At 35.9% G+C, this 14,906-nt stretch overlaps 1 protein-coding gene across 2 annotated transcripts in view; it reads left to right on the plus strand.

Annotated features, from left to right (window-relative positions):
- The window catches only part of KNTC1 (kinetochore associated 1), a 73,072-nt gene that overhangs the window by 26,511 nt on the left and 31,655 nt on the right, over positions 1 to 14,906 (plus strand). For both annotated transcript variants that reach the window (XM_043441745.1, XM_043441756.1), the window contains exons 21-33: positions 1,853 to 1,964; positions 3,192 to 3,335; positions 3,521 to 3,577; positions 3,681 to 3,782; positions 5,262 to 5,378; positions 5,469 to 5,612; positions 6,042 to 6,140; positions 6,834 to 6,937; positions 7,085 to 7,184; positions 7,763 to 7,897; positions 8,445 to 8,564; positions 10,109 to 10,181; positions 11,275 to 11,342. In XM_043441745.1, the coding sequence (XP_043297680.1) occupies positions 1,853 to 1,964; positions 3,192 to 3,335; positions 3,521 to 3,577; positions 3,681 to 3,782; positions 5,262 to 5,378; positions 5,469 to 5,612; positions 6,042 to 6,140; positions 6,834 to 6,937; positions 7,085 to 7,184; positions 7,763 to 7,897; positions 8,445 to 8,564; positions 10,109 to 10,181; positions 11,275 to 11,342 (1,375 nt within the window). The remainder of the gene's footprint in view (positions 1 to 1,852; positions 1,965 to 3,191; positions 3,336 to 3,520; positions 3,578 to 3,680; positions 3,783 to 5,261; positions 5,379 to 5,468; positions 5,613 to 6,041; positions 6,141 to 6,833; positions 6,938 to 7,084; positions 7,185 to 7,762; positions 7,898 to 8,444; positions 8,565 to 10,108; positions 10,182 to 11,274; positions 11,343 to 14,906) is intronic.

Consider the following 14,906-nt stretch of genomic DNA (forward strand, 5'->3'; position numbering starts at 1 on the left):
TTCACGAGTTGGTGATGGACAGGGATGCCTGGCATGCTGCAGTCCATGGGGTCGCAAAGAGTCGGACATGACTGAGTGACTGAACTGACTGAATTGACATCATCCATTGGTATTGAAACGTTTGGAAGGCAGATTTTTTTTGGAAGGAAGATTTAAAGGCACATACCTTTGGCCTTAGCAATTCACTTCTGGAAGTTAATTCTATTAGATATACTAACATGTGCACCAAGAATATCATTTATGAATATTCAGTATAGCTACTTCAAAGATAATTTTATTTACTGTGATAAACAACAAAGGAAGCTTTATTTTTTTCCTTGTGACTCTTCAGTTATCCCAGTACGATCATTAAGCATTCCACCTTTTCAGTGCTGATTGAAAATGTTACCTTAATTATATGTTAAAATTCTCATGTGTATTTAATTTTCTGGAATATAATTGTGTTTACTTGATCTCATCTCTATTCATTCACCAGTATCCAATAATTTTAATTAATGTAGCTTTAAAGTGTCTCATTAACTGATAGACTAGTCCCACTATGCTTATTTTCCACAATTTGGGGGATTACTCTTTTCTGTATGAAAGAGTCAGAATCAGCTTATTCAGTTTTTTTTAAATCTTATTTTTATTGGATTTATTATTATTTTTTAAAAATGGGACTGTGCTGAACCTAAGATCAATTTGGGGAGAATCTGTATCTTTATAATATTAAATCTTCATATTTAATGACAGTATGTGTCTTCTTTGGAGGAGGAAATGGCAACCCATTCCAGTATTCTTGCCTGGGAAATCCCAGGGACAGAAGAGCCTGGTGGGCTACAGTCTATGGACTCACAGAGTCAGGCACAACTTAGCAACTGAGCCACACGCGGGTGTCTTCCTACTCATTCTATTCTTTTCTTATATTCCTAAGTGATAGCTACTCAGTTGTCTTCATACAGATTGTGTATACTTTATGTTAATTTTGTTCTTTTTTCCTACTATTATAAATGGAACTTTATCATATTTTCAAAAGAATATAGAAGCTAGATTTTTTAAAATTACTTTTAAGTCAGTTACTTTATTGAACTCCTTTTTTTTGCTTATAGTAATATTTCAGTTAATCTTGCTTTTTCCAAGTATATTATTATATATGCAAATAATGATAATTTTGCTTCATTTTTTTCCTCATTTCTTGCCCAGTTTCATTGACTGATACTTGTAGAACATTGTTAAATAATGGTTATAAACAGACATCCTTGTGTTATTCCTGATGTTACTGAAAATGCTTATTTTGTCTTATTTAATCATGACACAGGCTTATAGAGTTTTGTCTTTTTATCATTTTAAGGAAGTGTTCATCTTGTATTTCTGAGCTTTAGTTAGGACTGGGTAGTCACTACAGCATTATTGATTATAGCAAAAGACTGGAAATAATCCTAAAGTTCACCTGTGGGGGTCCTAGTTAGATTATAGTAAATCCATGCCGTGGAATCATATGTGGTCCTTAAAAAGAATAATAACTATATGTGCTCATTTGGTACAAGTACCAAGATAATATAAAGTGAATTTTTTCAAGTATAAACAGTATGTATTAAAAATTCATTGAAATCGTTCATTTAAAATTAAAAATGGTTGCTTGAATATGTAGTGATTATTTCAGAAAGGCCCTACAAGAAGAGCTATGCCTTCTGGAGGAGGGGAATACAGGAGTTTATAGGTCTGGATAAGAAGAGACTAACTGTACAATCTTTGGTATTTTTTTTTAACTCTTTGAGAAAAAAACTAGTTACAATGCATAATGATATTCACTTGTATAACCTTAATATATATTTTTAAACTATTAGCTTCCTTCCTCTCTTTGACTTTGCAGTGGTAGTTCTTGGATTGAATTTCTGAATAATGAAGATGACCTTAAGGATATTTTTTTACAGCTAAGAGAAGGAAACCTTTTTTGTGCACAGTACCTCTGGCTGAGACATCGGGTAATTTCTTTTGCATTTTTTTCTGAATGGCTTTATAGTTCCCTAGAGATGTGATTCGAAGAAGGCAATGGCAACCCACTCCAGTACTCTAGCCTGGAAAATCCCATGGACGAAGGAGCCTGGTAGGCTGCAATCCATTGGGTCGCTAAGAGTCGGACACGACTGAGTGACTTCACTTTCATTTTTCACTTTCATGCATTGGAGAAGGAAATGGCAACCCACTCCAGTGTTCTTGCCTGGAAAATCCCAGGGACGGGGGAACCTGGTGGGCTGCCATCTATGGGGCTGCACAGAGTCAGACACGACTGAAGTGACTTAGCAGCAGCAGCAGAGATGTGATTTAATCAGTGTTGGAAACAAATGAGGTGGCAGGAGTGACTGGGCAATGGGGTGTTTTCAGATTGTTTGATAAAATAGAACTGTCCTCTGATGATATTAATATTAACTCAGAGGAAATATTATGACGATAAAATAGGAACTTATGTTGTCTTATCATTCAGAACCTGAAGAAGTGAAGTGAAGTAAAGTGGCTCAGTTGTGTCTGACTCTTTGTGACCCCATGGACTGTAGCCCACCAGGCTCTTCTGTCCATGGGATTCTCCAGGCAAGAATACTAGAGTGGGTTGCCATTTCCTTCTCCAGGGGATCTTCCCAACCCAGGGATCGAACCCAGGTCTCCCACATTGCAGGCAGACGCTTTAACTTCTGAGCCACCAGGGAAGCCCAGTTCAGAGCCTAGTTAGCTCCTAAACTTAGCTCAAGAGGTAACATTCTATTAAACAGTTTATTGACACAGTTTATTCACACCTTCTGTGTTAATGGTGGAGAGGGTAGTCCTATTGCAGCTCAGATGGTGGTAAAGTGTTGCCTCTTACAGTTGCTGCTCTGAATCACCTGAATAGTGATATAGGATATTAGGTCCGAAGAACAGGATCTTGGTGTGACACTGTTAAAGACACATGCTTGTTAGGGTTTATACTTTCACCTTCAGTTAAGTTTTCGTTAGAATGGCATCTCTGCCAGTTCCTCTGCCTTGATTTATTAACTCGTACTTGCTGCCATGAGGTTTCATGGAATTTAGCTACCAACTCAAATCATTTGCTTTAAGGGTCACTATTAAATCAGTAGAACATTTCTTGAAATGACTTCCTAATGTCTTTCCCTCTTGGGAGGCTCTCAGTTTAAATTTATCAGATAAATCTTAGCTTCTCACTCTGTATGATTTAGGCAAACTTTGAAAGCAGATTTGATGTGAAAATGCTTGAGAACTTGCTCAACTCAATTTCTACACCAGTCTGTCTGCAAAAACTTTGTCCATGGCTTAAAAATGATGTGGTCCCATTTGTGAGAAAGACTGTACCTAAAGGACAGGTAAGTTGCTGTCAGTGTTTCCACTCTGGATGATTCAGTTTTATTTTTTATTTTATATTCTTAAAGATTAAGTCATGCTAACACCAGGTAGTTCATTTTAGTATCTCTTTTGAAAGATTATCATGGAGGTTTTGAATGATTTCAATGATTATCTATTTGTACTTTATATGATGTATCTATTTCAGAAAATTCTTGCAAAATGGTTGGAGCAAGCAGCCAGGAACCTTGAATTAACTGATAAGGTAATACCAGTTTAATTAGGACTAAAGAGACATTTCAAATACTCCCCATTTTATTTTAAAAATAAAAACATTACTTTTAATGGTCTCTAATATTTTTTTAAAGGCAAACTGGCCAGAAAATGGGCTTCAACTGGCAGAGGTATTTTTTACAGCAGAAAAACCAGATGAGCTGGGATTGACATCCTCTTGGAGTTGGAGTTCCTTGGTATGATATGAAAAAGAAATTTTTAGTAATAAAACATTTGATTCTTTACCATCTGAGCCACCAGGGAAGCCCAATTTAAAAATATTTAATTTATATTTAAGAGTTTGTCTCTGTATTTAGACATATCTGCCTCTTAAGTTTTCTTTCTGTGTATTCTTTTGTTGTGTACTTTGACAATCCACTAAAAGGAAAATTAGCTTTATTTCTTCATGACGTTTCTGTCACAACTTCAGCCTGTCCTAATGCACTATTTTCCTTTATTGAACCAAAGGGAAACAATATATAAACATACTCCTAAGTAGTCTAATTGGGATTTTATGCGTTAGTAGCATTTCATAGCCCTTTAAAAGGGCAAAACTTAATAATTCATTAGGATTAGTTTTTAAAGGCGCTATCAATCAGGTTTATTTTTATTTAAACTGGTAAACTGCTTCTAGTTTTGAATGCCTTAGACATTCCAACAGTCATAATGGCTTAAGAATCAAATAATTTTTAAAAAAATCAAATTGAAAAAAGTCTCGAACTTCTGACTGACCAAAAAAAAATAGTGATGCTAGAAAGAGAACTGAGAGCAGGAATATTGATGTCACATATAGTGTTAGTTTGAGGTTAATGAACTAAATTTATTATTTGGCTTCTAAATTTCTTAAGTTTATTTATTTTCTCCTTCATATTTCTGAAAACTAGAAAGCATTGATTATATTTAAAAAAAAGTACATTCTTATATTTTAAAAAATGTTTATTGGAGTACCATAATTTAGTTTATAAGCTAACATTGAGACATCTCAATATTATAAAGTATTTAAGGACCAGAAGGTATGACTTTTTGGAACATATGTGCATTATGAAATTACACTTATTCCTTAAGTTTCTGGAGCCCCCAAATAGATAATATCAATAAATTTCCTCCTACTTTCTGATATAACAGTTTCTTGTTATTATTTACATTTAGTGATTATATACTATTAAGAATAAAATAAGAATTTTTTCTATAGTTTGCAAGCAGTATATTGATATCATATAATCTTTATGTTATAATGTATAAAGTATATTGATTATTATATATGTTTTTCCACAAGAGGGCTTTTCCTCTTCCTCTTTTCCCTAATTGCCTTTTATCAATTGAAAATTCTGTTTCTTGTATATAGCTTTAGGAAATGTCATAGCTTTATATCTGATTTTAATGTATAGCTTTATATCTATATGGTTGGAACATTGAGGACCATCTAAATGATGATCGTGTACCTGAGTATATTTGGGGTTCTGAAAAAATTTACAGTGTATTAATAGTTTTTCCTATTTTTTAGGAAAGAAAAATTTCAGATTTCTCTTAGATTCTGGTCTGTTAATTTGTACTAGTTAATTTTAGTTAAACTTATACAAAATTTAAAGGCATAAGTTATAGGTTTCCTCTTAATTGTGTTTCCCTCATGCTTTTGTTTCATATCCATAACAACTTCAACACTTTTGTTTTATAAGGATAATCAAAACATGGAGGAAGTATGTCAGTTAAGGACTTTGGTAAATAACCTTCGAGAGTTAATCACACTGCATAGGAAATACAACTGCAAATTGGCCCTCTCTGATTTTGAGAAGGTAGGTAAAAGTCTAGATTTACCAGAATTATTTTACCACAGTCAACATGGCTACAGTTTGCATTTATGCCATCTTTATTTTGACATCCAGGAGGATACAACCACCATTGTATTCCGAATGTTCGATAAAGTGCTGGCCCCTGAGCTTATTCCTTCCATCTTCCAGAAATTTATAAGAGTTTACATGCATGAACATGACTTACAGGAGGAGGAACTTCTCCTTTTGTACATAGAGGTAATTTCTTTTTTCCTGGATCTGTGCGGTTTGTCATCGTATTGAATGTTTAACTCTGAGGAATGTGGATACCTACCATTAGGATCTGTGCAGCATATTGTGTTGTTAAGAATGTGAATTAACTCTGCTGCTAATTGAGTGGTAACCTTGACACAATGGGATAATATTAAGACTTTCTCCAAATGGTTGTTGTGAAATAATAGAAGTATGAACAAAGTTTTCTGTGCCATGTAAAACCGAAGACCAAGGTTTTGGCAATTTTGCACTGTTGACCGTCGTTCATCATTCATGGCTAAGTAGAAGTTTTTGGTTTTTTACATGTCTATAAAAGCTATTTATTTGTATTTATTTGTGGGGGGGGGGGTTGGTTTTTGTTTCTTTGTTTTCTAGTGAGTTTTAAATTTAAACAAAATGTTTGTCTCATTGTAGGATTTACTGAAGAGATGTAGTTCAAAGGTCACCTCACTCTTTGATACAGCCTGGGAAGCAAAAGCCATGGCAGTAATAGGATGTTTGTCTGACACAGATGTAAGTAAATCGTGGTCATACAGGTTTTGCTTTTGAGTATTGCATCCTTTCTTAAAAGTTTTTTTCCTGGTCACAAAAGCAGCAGATAGTTTTTGCTGTTCACCTTAAACTGCCACAACATTGTTAATTGGCTACATTCCCTAGTACAAAATAAAAAGTTTAAAGTTTGAAAAAAATAAATATTAAAAAGCAAAACCAAGAAAAAGCAATACATATTTGTTAGGAAGAATTTGTATAAAAGGAAAAAAAGAATAAAAAGAAAATAAAGTCACAATCACCCATGATTCTTTTTTCTCATGAAAAGTCTTCTCATTCCCACCTGCAGAAATACCACATGGACATTTGAATGCATGTATTTCCAGCGTTTCTATGGTCTCACAAACATACAGTTTTTAACATATTTATCATATACCTCTATTTTGACTTCACACTGTTTTTAGTCATTATTGTAAAATGTGAATAAAATCATAAAAACATTTTTAAACACAGAGACTATAGAAAATAATAGAGCTATATGACTTAATATGTGTGAATATTGGAAGAAATACATGGTTTTGCTGTCAGAAGGGTGAAATATTCTTGTTTCCATACAGTAGATGGCAAGGCCCCTGCTATAGATTGGGCAGCATCATTAATTTGCATGAGACGTGAGTCCGAGGGCTATGCACTGTTGGTGTGTGTGTGTCTTTGTAGCTCATATTTGATGCTGTGCTCAAGATAATGTATGCCGCAGTGGTCCCCTGGAGTGCAGCTGTGGAGCAGCTGGTGAAACAGCACCTAGAGATGGACCATCCCAAGTAAGATTACAGTCTCCTGACCCAGTTTTTGGTGTTGGATAAACTATGTTTTGAGTTGAAATTAACATGTTTTTCTATCCTTTACTGTGTCTCTTAGTATTTCATAACAAAGACAGTCTGTGTTAATATCAATAAATTTACTTTTAGGGTCAAGCTATTACAGGAAAGTTACAAACTAATGGAGATGAAAAAACTTTTACGAGGCTATGGAATAAGGGAGGTGAATCTCTTAAACAAGGAAATAATGGTAAGTCCAATAATTGAATCTTTTAACACCTTTGTTCCACTTCTAGAACACCATGGGAAATGTGACCGGGTTTTACATTCTTAAAGATTCATATACCTAGGTTCTTCACTACTTTACTTTTGTTAGATAGGATGTTAACAGAGTGTTTGATTGGTTATTAAAACAGTAAAGACAGCAGATCATAAATTAAGGAATTAAAGAAGCAGATTACATCATAATGTTGTGTACCTTAGGAAGTGAAGTCGCTCAGTCGTGTCCGACTCTTTACTACCCATGGACTGTAGCCTACCAGGCTCTTCCCTCCATGGGATTCTCCAGGCAAGAGTGCTGGAGTGGGTTGCCATTTCCTTCTCCAGTGTGTACCTTAAATATATATAATTTTTACTTATCAATTAAACCTCGATGAAGCTAAGGGTAACAAAAAAAGGTGAAAGGATTGTCATTAAATTCAAAATATAAATTGTGTTTTAATTCTTCATACAGTTTAGTTTTTGCTACATTGTTTAATTGCATAAACATGATTTCTGGCTTCTCTGTGAGATTTCATAACAAAGAAATATGAATCGTCTCTATTTCAGAGGGTGGTCAGATACATTCTCAAACAAGATGTCCCATCTTCTTTAGAAGATGCTTTGAAGGTGGCTGAAGCATATATGTTGCCTAAAGATGAAATCTACAGTCTAAGAATTATTGACCTGATTGATAGAGAACAGGTGAAAGTTTTATATCATTCTTACTTTTATCCCTAAATGGTTTCTTTGTTTTGAGTTTTTAAAGATTTAACTATCAAATTATACAAATAGACAAGCATAAAATAAAGTTATACTAACATTAGGCATTAGATTGGCCTCTATCTATAGGTTTTTTTTTTTTTTTCTTTAAAGTATTTTGTGAGTACCTAAAGAGCTTTCATAGTCTTTGGTAGTTAACAAAATTTAGCTCATGTTTTTATATATGCTATAGGACCCTTTGTTCCCAGAATAGGACGTAGGTTTTATTTTTGTATTTTTAAGTGTCTTTATATAATTCTAAAACTATTAGGTATACGCAAGAATTACAAAGTACAGAGGATAGTATTTTAATTTAATCTTTTTGTTTCTGTCATCTGAAACAGAATTTTCAGATTTTTAAACCATGGAATCATAATCTGTTTTTCAAAATGATGTCATTTCATCTCTAAATAATAAAGTTAAGAGGTAAATCCAAATCATTCCTTGCCAGTACCAGCTGCTTTTTCTTCCTTTCAAACTCTGATTGTAGGGTGAAGACTGTGTCCTTCTGTTGAAGTCTTTGCCTCCTGCTGAAGCTAAGAAAACTGCAGAAAGAGTAATCATATGGGCACGACTGGCGTTACAGGAAGAACCAGATACTTCTAATGAGGTAAGATTTCTACTACATAAAACGAAGATAAATCTAGTTTTGATGGCTATTTATCAATAGGATAGAAAAGACAGACTCACAGTAAGCGTGTTTGTCCTTCTCACTGCTACAGTGGCATAATATGAAAATTCCTGTTTACTATGTCGAAAACTTATCATATAGAAAGAAAAAACAAATATGGCTGCCTTGGAGCAGTGCCTCTGCCCCCACACTGAGTAATCTAGGATCTGCTGATCAGCAGGAATAATTGAAGCACCTGTTGGACATAGAGTTTTCCCTAACACCTTCAAGTATAAACAGTGTTTTACATTGCATGGGGCATAGTCATTACTCTCAAGTAAAGTCAGCCACAGGAATAATGTATAACTAATCTGAGAACAGAACCTTGAAATTTAGAAGCAGCTACCAGAAAGCCAATTCGCGATAGACAGATAACGGACCAAAAACCTAATTTATCCAGGGGAGTTGAGTTTTTTAAACCTTTGGAGATACTTACTCCCCAGTCTCTCTCAGTGGTTCACTTGAGTTTTTTTCTTTTTTTTTCTCCCATTGCAGCCATTTTTCTTTAGAGGTGGGGGCTGCTCCTGGTCTTAGTTGCGGTATGTGGGATTTAGTTCCCTGACCAGGGATCGAACCCAAGCCCCCTGCATTGGGAGCGTAGAGTCTTAGCCTCTCCACCACCAGGGAGTCTCCACTTCAGTCATTTTTTACCTTTAGAGAAATGAATTTTTTAAACACCTAAAATTTATTATCCTCTTATTGTTCACAAAGTGTTAAAGTACTTTAAATGGATTATCCATTTCTTCCTCACCGTAAAGCAGTGAACATAGTTGTGAAGGAGGCCCTGTTGTTAGCTCCTTACTGATTGAGTTTAGAAACTAAAATTTTAACATTAGAGGCTTTCCCAAGGGTATTTGAAACGTGGCAGTGCCTCATTTCAAACTCTGATAATCGTCTGTATTCTCAATCACCAGCTTCAACTACAACCCATGATCGAAGTGTTTGAGTACTTCATGTGAACCCAACCCTTACTAAGCCTTTAACATATATCATCTCTTTAAATTAAAGCTTTTCCCTGTTGGTGGTCTTTCTTGTCTTAAAAAAAAAAAAAGGTTTTTTTTCTTTTTTGGTCTTGAGGAGTCTTATTTCTTAGACTTCTGATTTCTATACTAAACAAGTTCAGTTCTTTTTAACTTTTCCAGAGATCTTTTTCCAGATGTTTTCTCAAATAATAAGTATATGCTATTAAAACAAACAAAATCCAAATGCTTGTTAATTATAGTGTGACTGAAAGGTGATGTGGGAGATTTGCATATTCTGTGGTATCCATACATCCAAGACTCCATTAGTTATTTTTCATATTTAGTATTCATTTATCATCCTTTCCTTGACTGCCCAACTCCCTATAACACTGACCTTTCGACTGTTCAGCCATTTCTGTTATTTATTCTGATTCTGTGCTTTGTATGTATTTGTCTATATATGCACTGCCTGTACAATGGCAGATACAAGAAATGGACTTCATTTTGCGTTTCTCTTTTTAGGACAAGGCCTGGAGACTGTCTGTAGCGAAGACATCAGTAGACATTCTTAAAATACTTTGCAACATTCACAAAGGTAGTTTCCATTTCTGTTCCCTCACTTTGGTTTAGTTCTAAAACCAGTCCTTTTCAGGAGCAGGTATCAGTGACATCTGCCATACTGATGCACAGGCTCTGATTGTGTCTGTTTTGCTTGGCTCTGACTGTATGTTTTTGTTTGTTTGTTTGTAATATTTATTTATTTGACTGCGCCAGCTCTTTTTGCAGCATGTGGGATCTAGTTTCCTGACTAGGGACTGAACCCGGGCTCCCTGCATTGGGAGTGTGGAATCTTAGCCACTGGACCACCAATGAAATCCCCTGATTGTCTTGTTTGATCCCACACATTTTTCTTCAGGAAAAGCCTTGCTTGCCTTATTCTTTTGGTTAGCAGTGTAAGAACAGAAGCATCTAAGAGTAGCTCATCATTTGTATATATTTCAGTGACTGTTTAGTGCCAGGCTAGATTTCTCAGGTGCCTTGCACTGTTTACTCGCATTGCTCACTTATCATTTGATTATGACTGAGGAAAAAACCATTTAACCTTGAACTTAAAACAGTTAGCAAGGGACTTCCCCACCAAGCCAGTGGTTAAGACTCTACCTTCTTTGAAGAGAGGGCTCGAGTTTGATCCCCAGTCAGGGAACTAAGGTCTTATATGCCTTGAGGTGTGGCCAAAGTTTTTGAAAAAATAAATGTACTATTTCCAACAAGAAAAGCTAGAACAGACAAATAGTTACCAAAGTAACTCTCTTGGGGGAAAAAAAGTCTAGAATTTATTTCAGAAAAATTGCCATTTCTCATGTAACCAAAAAACTTCTCTTTTCTACTTTCAAAGAGAATACTTAGATTTCTCTTTTTTTTTTAATTGAAGGACAATTGCTTTAAATGTTGTATGGTTTCTGCCATACATCACCATGAATCAGCCATAGGTTAACTTATGTCCCCTCCCTCTTGAACCTCCCTCACTAGATTTCTTTTTGTGTTTACTTAAATTGTCTTCTATCAGAATCTGAAAAGAACTACTGAAGATTTGAGAAAAACAGAGTGAATTAAAATTTTAGCTTTTAAAAATTCTGATAATATCAGTATTTGGATGTCTTCTATAACTTTAAAAAATTGAATTACAGACAATCTGCAGAAGAAGGATGAATGGGAAGAAACCTTGAAACAATTTAAAACTGTTGCTAGCTTACAGGTAAGTTAAGCCATGTTGAACATTATTACCTGACTAATCAGTGCATTTAACATAAATGATCAGTTCCTCAAGATTTTCTGCACTAGCCTTCAGGAACTTTGGATATACTGGTTTTCCTTCTCTCTTTTTAAAAAAAGTAATTTTATTTATCCGTTTACTTATGGCTATGCTGAGTCTTCCTTGCTGTGCAGGGTTTTTCTCTACTCTCCAGTTGCAGTGCTCAGGCTTGTGGGATCTTCCCGAACCAGGGATTGAACCTGTGTCTCCTGCACTGGGCAGGTAGATTCTTTACCACTGTCTCTTCTTTTTGGAAGCAACTTTAATGCGATATAATTCACGTACCATACTTCTCATCCATTTGAAGTGTATGTGTAATTCAGTAACTTTTTCGGTGTACTGCATTACTGATTGTTTAAATCATGGTAAAGTACTACAGTGTAAAATTGGCCATTTTAACCATTTTTCGATATACAATTCAGTGGTGTTGGCTCCATTCACAGTGTTGTACAACTGTCACTGTCTGCTTTTTATCACCTCAAGCAGAAGCTTTGCATCTATTCAGCAGTATAACTCCCCATTCCGCTCTTGCCGCAGCGCCCAGTAACCTCTAATCAACTTTTTATCTCTATGAATTTGCCTGTTCTAGAAATTTCACATAAGTGGAATCATACAATATTTGTCTTTTTGTGCCTGACATTTTTTGCTTAGTATAATGTTTTCAAAGTTCATTTATGTAGGATGTATAGAACTTCCTTCCCTACTCTGAATAATATTCCACTGTACAGCTCTGTCACATTTTTGTTTATTTCTTGATGGCCACTCAGTTTGTTTTCACACTGGGGCTGTTGTGAATAATGCTGCATTGCACATGGATGTACAAATATCCATTAAGTTCCTGTTTTCAGTTCCTTTGGAATATACCCAGGAGAGGAATTGCTGAGTCATATGGCAATTCTGTGTTGTTTTAACTTTTTAAGAAATGTTCTCTTTTTTGAACTAGTCAGTTGTTCCACGTAAGGTTTTGTTGATTCTTGACCCGAATACCAGCATATAAGCAAAGAGGAACTGAAGAGTCTCTTGATGAAGGTGAAAGAGGACAGTGAAAAAGCTGGCTTAAAATTCAGCATTAAAAAAAACTTAAGATCATGGTATCCGGTCCCATCACTTCATGGTAGATAGAAGGGGGAAAAGCAGAAGCAGTGAAAGATTTTCTTTTCTTGGGCTCCAAAATCACTGTGGATGGTGACTGTGACCATGAAATTAGAAGACAGTTGCTCCTTGGAAACCTCAGCAGCGTATTATAAAGCAGAGACATCACTTTTCTGACAAAGCTTCATATGGTCAAAGCTAAGGTTTTTCCAGTAGTCATATAGAGATGTAAGAGCTGGACCGTAAAGAACGCTGAGTGACAAAGAATTGATGCTTTCAATTTGTGATGCTAGAGAAGACTTGAGAGTCCCTTGGACTGCAAGGAGATCAAACCAGTCAATCCTAAAGAAAATTAACTCTGAATATTCAATGGAAGGACTGATGTTGAAGCTGAAGCTCCATTCCTTTGGCCACCTGATACAAAGAGCTGACTCATTGGAAAAGACCCCGATGCTGGGAAAAATTGAAGGCAAAAGGAGAAGAGGGCAGAGGATGAGATAACATCACTAACTTAACGGACACGAACTTGAGTAAACTGCAAGAGATAGTGAAGGACAGAGAGGCCTGGCGTGCTGCAGCCCATGGGGTTGCAGAGTTGGACACTACTTAGTGACTAAATAACAACTCTCTTTTTAAACTATATTCTATTAATCATTTATGCCTTTTTAAAAAACCATTTTGATTTAAGGTATCTGTATAGATTATTTAATTCCAGTGACCCTGAATGATGGCTAACAGTAGCCATCACTTACTCAGCTCTTACCATGTACTAGACATCATTCCAGGGGCTTCTCATGTGGTAATTGTCACAGTAGCTCCCCCTAGAGGTTACTGTTACCATTCTCCTTAACAGAGGAGGAAACAGAAACCACAGCTTCTCAAAATACTGTGAAAGACAGCACATTTTATGTAGAAACTGGTCCGAAAGATGACTGTCTACTTCATAATGTCTTTACTTTTTTTCTATATAGTTTCATCCTAGGCAATTTGCTTTTTCTTGAAAATTAATTTCTGTTCACTTTAAACGGATTAAGTGTCTTCAGATGTGACATTTGAAATTAACTTTATTTTGGCTCCAGGTCCTTTCTAATGTGAAAAGACTTTGTAAATAGAAAGGCTATCAGGGCTCACCGATAAGTAGGAAATGGAGTACATACAAGGATCTCTTTGTGAAAACTTGAAGTAAATACACTAGCAAATTTAACTCTCAACTGTTTTATCTCGAAGTGTGGGAAGAAGAAATAATTTATCACAATTTATTATATCGCAGTTTCTCAAAGAATAGCCCATGGAATCCCAAGGGTCTCTGAGATCCTCTCAGGGAGTCCTTGATATTAAAACTATATTTATAGCAAAAATAAAAAGTGATTTGTTCTTTCCATCCATATTCTGTCATGAGAGTAGTAGGGTTTTCAGAGGCTTCGTGCTGTGATAACATCGTCACTCTAAAGGCTGATAGAATGTGCATTTTTATTTGCTCATGTATTTTAAATTTTTCTGTTTAATTTCCAATACAGTAAATATTGATAAATATCTCATTAAAATTTGGGGGAAGGCCCTCAATAATTTTTAAAATTATTTTGTTTTTTGGTTATGCTGGGTCTTTGTTGCTGTGCAGACTTTTCTCTAGTTTCAGAGAGCAGGGGGTACGCTCTAGTTGCAGTGCTCAGGCTTTTCATGGTGGTGGCTTCTATTGTTGGGCTCTTAGGCATGCAGACATCAGTAGTTGCAGTTCCTGGGCCTAGTTGCTCCTCGGCCTATGGCATCTTCCCAAACCAGGGATCGAACCTGTCACCTGCACTGGCAGGCAAATTCTTTACCACTGAGACACCGGGGAAGCCCCCCTCAATAATTTTTAAAAGAGTATATAGAGGTGCTGCACCCCTAAAGTTTGAGACCTTCCATTTTAAACAAGAGATGTCATTTAAAGCACCCTGGAGTCAGCTTCTCTAGGAGTTAACCCAGGAGTTAACTTCTCCACATTCTTCTTAAATTTGAAAATTGCAGATGTTTTAAAGCAAAGTTGTGTTTAGTTATGCTACTATTTGTGGAACATTCCTCGTGTCAGGTGTAGTGGGGGAGAGGCCAGGGATGCTGCTAAACAACCTCTTGTACCCAGACAGCCTCTGCAGGAAACAATTATCTGGCAGATAGAGAAACCCTGCTCTAAAGTGTGGTGTCAAAGAAAAACGTTCCCTCACTGCCACTGCCTCTTGGTGCCCTTCCTTGGGCTTCAGGAGGACTTTTTTTATTGGGTCGGAAAAATAAATCCTAGTTCTGGAGTTAGAAGCCAACCAGGAGTTATTACAGAAAAGAGCAAAGCTGGCTTCTTCAAGCTGCCAGGGTGGAATTGCACAAACTTAACCCCTTTCTCCTTCTGTTCAGGGTTAGGTTTAGAATTACAGTAGGTTTAGA

Source organism: Cervus canadensis, chromosome 1 (genome assembly GCF_019320065.1).
Source record: "Cervus canadensis isolate Bull #8, Minnesota chromosome 1, ASM1932006v1, whole genome shotgun sequence".
Classification (NCBI taxonomy): Eukaryota; Metazoa; Chordata; class Mammalia; order Artiodactyla; family Cervidae; genus Cervus; species Cervus canadensis.